This window comes from Vicia villosa, linkage group LG4 (assembly GCF_029867415.1).
Source record: "Vicia villosa cultivar HV-30 ecotype Madison, WI linkage group LG4, Vvil1.0, whole genome shotgun sequence".
NCBI lineage: Eukaryota > Viridiplantae > Streptophyta > Magnoliopsida > Fabales > Fabaceae > Vicia > Vicia villosa.
This window is the reverse complement of record NC_081183.1, coordinates 146555229-146562532: the sequence shown is the minus strand read 5'-3', so window position 1 is coordinate 146562532 and position 7304 is coordinate 146555229. Positions and strand designations below refer to the sequence as shown.

General features: G+C 31.7%; 1 protein-coding gene across 1 annotated transcript; it reads right to left on the bottom strand.

The window, feature by feature from the left end:
* Nucleotides 1-5148: 5148 nt before the first annotated feature.
* On the bottom strand, nucleotides 5149-6636 carry LOC131599882 (uncharacterized). Its single transcript, XM_058872124.1, has one exon. It carries the CDS (start codon nucleotides 6443-6445, stop codon nucleotides 5489-5491), a length of 957 nt encoding a protein of 318 aa, XP_058728107.1. The 5' UTR covers nucleotides 6446-6636; the 3' UTR covers nucleotides 5149-5488.
* Between the last annotated feature and the right edge of the window lie 668 nt (nucleotides 6637-7304).

Sequence of the window (7304 nt, the reverse complement as noted above, 5' to 3'; positions counted from 1 at the left end):
ATATGTTTTTAGACTCATTGTTTTTTATTTAGTTGTTAAATTTTATTTTATTTTTAAAAATTCAAAATTTAACTTAAAAATTACGTAGTAATCAACATAAAATAAAGACTTCAATAAATTCAACTCAATTGTTTTCTTCATTCATCCTCTTATGTTGAACAAAAGAAACATGAGTTCGATGTGTACCAATCTTACTTCGGTACACTTTGCTGGGGTCTCATTTATGTTAGTATTTTTTTTAAATCTTGGTCGATCTACCTCTCTCTAACCGAGCTTTGGAGTTTAGTTAGTGATTTGAGAAAGACAAGTAGTTTGAGTTTTCTCTTTCTTGCATGTTGAGATGGATTTTTTTAATTATGGTTAACATAATCTTCTTTCAAAAGATTCATAATCTTCATTTGTTTCCCCTTCTTCTTCGAGTGTTATCTCTAGTGTTTTAAAAATAAGATCGGTCGGTCAGACCGGTCGAATCGGAAACCGGTCAGATAATCAGTCAGATTCAATAGCTGGATTAGAAATGTCATTAAACCGGTGTGAACTAGTCAAAATCGTAAAAATCGACAGTTTAAGTACAATTTTTTATATTTTTATTTTTAAAAAATTAAAACGACATCGTTTTGATTATTTATATGAAAATTAAAATAAAAAATATAAAAAATAAAATATATTGCTAATGCTTTTGATACTGAAGAAGGAGATTCCAACATTAAAACAATTCTTTCTTTCTTGAAGTTAAATTTAGGAGACACTGAAATTAATTTGTTATAAATTATTCAATTAGATTATGTTGCGATTAAACTTTGTTTGCAATTATACATTGTAATTTTGTAGTTGTTAGAGTGGAGAATTATTATTAATTAGATAAATTAGATATTGAGTAAATTTAATATTTAATATTAGTTAGTATTTATTTTAAGTGTTGTTGAATTGGGCTCTTTTAATGTTTGGGCTTTTAGTTGACTATCCATTATGAATACTATACATGTAGTGTCTTTGACACATTTTAAAGGTATCAATGAAAAGAAATGAAGTTTATTTTTTTAGTTAGTTTTATTTGTCTCTTTTATTTTACAGTTTTTCTTTAGTTTGTTAAGGTTTAGATTTAGCACCCTATCATTGGTGCTTTCATCTTTTGCACTCAATCCTTCCATGACATATTCTTACTACAATCATCCATTTCCTCCTGCATTCACTCACTCACGTTTTTCCACTACAACAACCATTTCTGCTCTACCATCCATAAACCCATAACCTACATATTATTATGCATCCTCAAATCCTCCATTTTCAACCTTCAATCCATACATCCAATACCAACAACAACAATACATAGTTTCTGCTCCACCTCAACAATCATCCTCCATATTCTATGAATATTCAAACTACCCTAACTACCAACCTCAACCTCAAGATTTATTTTCACAACCATAAATTGTTCATGAGTTAGAAACTCTAAGGCAATACTTAACTGAAACTCGGAAAATCGAAAGCAAATATAGAGAAGAGTTGAAAGACCAGATTCAAAATTTGAGTTATTCTCTCAAAACATCACAACTTGCTTTCAAAGAAAGATCTCAAAATCTTTCTAATTCATTAAAAAAATTACAAGAAAAAGTGAAAGAAACATATGTTCAGAGCACTACCGAAAAACAAATGGAGGAAGAAAAACAAGCCGAAAATTCTCATTTACTAAGATGTTCTCCGACGACAGTTCTAATTTCTTCTCCGGCAATAGTTCTGAAATCTTCTCAAGCAATACTTCCGACATCTTCTTCGGCGATAACTCAGGCGTCTTCTCCGACATCATTTTCAAAAAAAACTTCGGTGTCACTTCCGGCAAAAACTCCGGCAATCTTTTCGACAGCATCTTCGGCAAAATATTCGTTCTTATACAACAGATTCAAAGAACAATCACCATTTAAGACCTCGTTGAAGAAAAAGTGTTTTTGCATCGTTGCCATGACAAACACACTTCTACAACATTTCTTCTCAAACTTCGATCTATCTGGTGTTGCAATTTTTATTTTTGATCTCGGTGGAATGACAACAAGCTCGTCAATCTCCACCGTCCTTTGCGATCCACCGAAAAAATTGATAACTCGCCTTATATGCCTCCGAAATCGTGAAATAGCTTTAATGCATAGCGAAAGCATATTCGCCAATGTTTCGGAAAAGAGTCTTTGTGCCCTTATTTTCAACCTTGGATACGATCAACTTTATTTTTTCTTAACCATTGGACTGTGTGTGGTAGCCGCCGCTTCATTGCTTGTTGTTATTGGACAGCAAATTATTAGGGTTTGTTTTGAAAAAAAATGGGCTCGGGTTGGAAAAAAATGGGGTCTTGGACCAAAAGCATGTTCACTTAAATTATTAATTTTTAGTGTGACATGGAGCACTATATTTGGATTTGACATTCAAGTGATGAGAACATGAATTTAAAAGGTTTTTAAGTTGCTTCCATACATCTCTATTGGACTAGAGGTATCCGTCAAATTTTTAAATTTCCATATTTGCATTTGAACCTTGAGGACAAGGTTCAAGTGAACATGTTGGCAATATTCGAGTGGAGAATTATTATTAATTAGATAAATTAGATATTAAGTAAATTTAATATTTAATACTTAATATTAGTTAGTCTTTATTTTAAGTGTTGTTGAATTAGGCTCGTTTAATGTTTGGGCTTTTATTTGACTATCCATTATAAATACTATATATGTAATGTCTTTGACACATTTTATAGTTATCAATGAAAAGAAATGAAATTTATTTTCTTAGTTAATTTTATTTGTCTCTTTTATTTTATTTGACAGCTTTTCCTTAGTTTGTTAGGGTTTAGATTTAGCATCCTAAGAGTAGTACTATTTTATTATGTATGATACATATGTTTAAAATTTGAATTTAAATTATGAACTTGTGAATTTGTGAATTTATTTATAATATGATATTTTTAAAAAATTTAAGTGTTAGTTATATTTTGTAGAGACTGAATCATCTGGTTCGACAGGTTTTATATCTATATAATTTTGTTATAACGATCGATATATTCAATCGAGTTATCCGGTTTAATCCGGTTTAGTTATGAGATTCGATCAGTGATCCAATATCCTCACTGATTTAATATCCGATCCGATTTTTAAAACACTTGTTATTTCTCATAGATTGAATAAATTAAAAATGCGAGATCAACTATATTTATCGAAAAATTTGTCGTTATGCTTTTCAGCTGTCACAATGATGAGTTTGATTTGATAGAATTTACAACTCTTATTTTTTTTAAATTTTGTTATTGTCTGATGATTATAAAATGTTCTTCTTTTTTTTGTGTTGTCCTTAAATTGTAATTTTTCTTTTATAATTCAAAAAAGGGACTGAAATTGAGTTAAGGAAACTAATTTTTGAAATGAAAAAAGAAACATGAAAATCACTCAACTAAATTTTTGTAGAAGTGGAGGGAATAACTTCCAAATTTTAAACTTAGAAAATGACTTGTGAGAAGTTTGATTTTTTGAATTGGCTTTTAATTTGGTTGCTCAACATAACAATGGTTCCTTGATTCGTAATTCGTTGCTGAAACCACACCAAACGTCAGCACATTCCGTAAATCCAATTTAACCTGCACAGAAGCACAAGTAGCCTCTGCAAAGAGCATTCATTTCTTTCAGAAACCAACAACTATATGTCATTTAATAAAAGCTTTCACAAGTATGATCAGAGTTAACATTAAAATATATTTTCAAAAGAAAAAACAGATACTTGCTTCCTTTCCTTGCAATCCAATTAAAGGTTACAAACATTGAATTGGAAGAGCAGTGTCCGAGGAGGCATTTTGACAAACAAACACTTCTTTTCCATTTTACTCCCAATTCCCAAAAGAAAAGCCCCTGACTCTAACCCACATCTCAAAAAGTTTACATTTTGATAAAGCATTTCAGATTACTCGAGAGGTGCACAACATAAAGTGTAACTGCCATTCCAACAACCAGCTAGGACAATTCCCATTAAATAGAATCTTTATCAAGTTTCAATTTCAACTCCTAAATCCCAACCGAAAATCATAAAGATATGGATTTGTTTTATAATGCACATGTAATATAACTATTGCATCGTAAGCAAATTTATTTCAGCAGTTGGATAATAAATCTTACTCTTTATTGTAGGTTAGTCATGACGTCTTATTATTTTACCATGACTAAGAAAAAATATAAAGAAAAAAATATATATTTTGACCTTTGTTTTATGCTAACCAAATGCTCACAAAAAATGACTATGCATAAGTTTAATTCTCCTTACAATAGAGATTGCAATGAGTAGGTTTTAGTAGAGTACTATGCTATTCATCCCCATGTTTGTAGTTTAAAAAAAATTCTTGTAGTCGCCTCAAAATTTGATGGAATTTTTGCATGTAAATTTTGTGAAATGGTGAATTATTTTGTTTGAGTATTTTAGTTTTTTCATATGCTTTAAGTGGGTGTCAGGTAAAACTGTGGAGATGTTAAGTTAATTTTTCAAGTGGGGGAACAACTATTTTAAGTTGGCCGAAGACCCACAAAGAATGATTCAATTCACATGAGCCTAATTCTCCTCGTAGACTCACTCATCACCTATAAGTATAAATGTATCGTATGATGCCACACAAGAGCACGAACGACCACCTACACTCCATGTTTGACAATTCAACGATTATTACAACAGATTCTTTTATATAAATGTGACTCTGAATCATAATTTTATATAATTCAAGTCATATTTATAAAGTTTCACTTAAATCTCACACTAACTTAAATGTCATAGTGTTAATTTCTTTTCAAGTGTCATTTATAATTAGTGGAGATCTGTCACAACCGCATCAAGAGTATCTTATCATCCATTTTATGTTTAAGTACAAAATACATCCTTTTAACGGATGTGTTATTTTTTTAATCCATTTTATAAGACACATTCATATTTTAAAATGCACTTCCTCCCCCTACGTCTCACAATAAATGATCAAATTGATCAGATTAGACAAATTAAAAGAAAATGTATAAATGTATAAAAGAGAAGAATGTTTTTACTTAAAATATTCTAATTAATATAATAGTAGATAGAATATATACAATATTTTTAAAATATTATAAATAAAATTATTCTTATTGACCTAAATATCAACACTTACATATAAATAAATGGGAAAAGGGAGTGGATGTTTGGATTCAACTTTAAGCATCCACACACAAGTATTATACTAACTGCTGCATTTGAACTTAAAAATCTATTAATACTCTAAAATTACACTTAATATGAGACCAGAAATAAATACATCCAAAATATGATAAATAAATAAAAAAGATAAACTTAACTTTCTGTATAAGAAAATAAACAAACAAAAAAATCCCAAAAAGGTTAGTTTAAGGGAACCAAAAAAGAAAATAGAAAAAGTGGTAGTAAATAATTACATAATAATAATAACTTGTACCATAGTTAAAAAAAAAAAAAAAAAAAAGTAAAACTAGTGAGAAGTTACTATGCTTTTTTTGGTGAAGAGGTTGCGTAGATTAAAAATGTTACCCCCACTTCCTTCATCATTATGACACTCACCACCACCGTTCGCGACGGCGCCACCACTCACACCGACGGCGGAACCGCTCTCGTCACTTCTACAGCTCAAGTGATGTCTGTAGCCAATACACATCGGAACATTCAAATTCAAAACCCTAGTCTTTCCTCCGCCGCTAGAAACCACCTTGCTCCGGCGAGTTGCGGTGGTTTCAGTTTTTGATGCTTTCTCTGTGTTAGGTTGTTGCTCAGAGTTTTTGGAGATACCCCGACGAACCTGCCATACTGGACTGCTCCGACCGACGTGAACTCCGGCCCGACCCGGACTACTCGGCCACTTTCTAGATTTTGACTCTCCGGTTGAGTTGCTACGAGAACACGGCGCGCTGTTGACTTTCCGGGTAACCGGAGGAAATAATTTGGGTCGGGTACCCGTATTACCCGCGGACCTACTTCGTGAAAATGGCCATATGTTGATGTTAAGTTCTGCAGAACTTGAACCGTTTCCGTTTTTTCTCTCTTTCTTCTTCTCCTTCTTCTTGTTCTCTTTTTCTTTCTCTTTATCTTCTGTGATTTTGTTCTCACCTTTTCTGAAAATATCTTTCCACCGTTTTGAAGAAGAGAAAGTGGCGGTGGTTGAGGATTCAGTTATAGCGGGTGAAGATTCGGGTTGAGATTCGGGTTCTGGATCCGGGTCTTTAACTAGTGGATCCGGGTTTGGTGATTGTTGAGGTGGGTCGGGGTTGTTTGTAGCAGGGATAAGGTGGAGGGGAAGGAGTACACCGTCGACGAAGAGTTCGTCGGCGGTGAGAAGATTTGGTTGTGGGAAAGACGGGTTTCGGAGCATCCAGAACTCGAATTCGGGTGAGTTGCAATTTGTTGTAGTTTGTGGGTTTTGGTTTGTATCCATGGAGAATGAAGGAAATGGAGTATTTTTGGGAATGAGAGAAAGTGAAAAGGAGTGAAATGAAAGGAGAATGAATAAAAAGAAGAAAGGGATGGTTTTAAGAGAGGGAGTTGGGTGAGGGTTGGGGGTCCATTATGGCTCCACGAAGATGGAATTGGAAGGAGAGCATGTGCCTTACAAAATTGGGAATTTCACTAAAAGATAATATGTGGATTTTTATTGAGAAAAGAGAAAGGGGGGTATTTATTGGGAGAATTTCTTAACGTACCCCATGACTTTCTTTCGTATCATCAAATTGATAAAACTGCTCTCATGCTTCGGTAGATATATCTTCTTCAAAAGCATTATTTTAAAAAACAATTGGTTTAATATTCTGTTGATAAATCTACGGAAGGAAGTAAATTTTCTCTCAATTCATTTGTAACTTAATTTGAGATTTTCCCAATAAATTAGTAACTTAATTTGGAATTTTCCTAATTAATTAATTTGTAACTTGATTTGAGATTTTTCCAATTAATTAGTAACTTAATTTGAAAATTTTCTAATTAATTAATAATTTAATTTGGAATTTTTCCAATTAATTGGGAAATTTTCAAATTTTACTATGTAAATTGATTTGAGATTTTTCCAATTAATTAATAATTTAATTTGGAATTTTCTCAATTAATTGGGAAAATCCCAAATTTCACTCTATTTTAACGATTACGTAGATGTAATTTGGGAAAATCCCCAATTAAATTATAAATTAATTAAGAAAATCTCAAATTCTCAATTAATTGGAATTAATTAAGAAAATCTCAAATTCTCAATTAATTGGAAAAAATCTTCGTAGTTACGTCTACGGAAAGGTTTCTCAATTAAT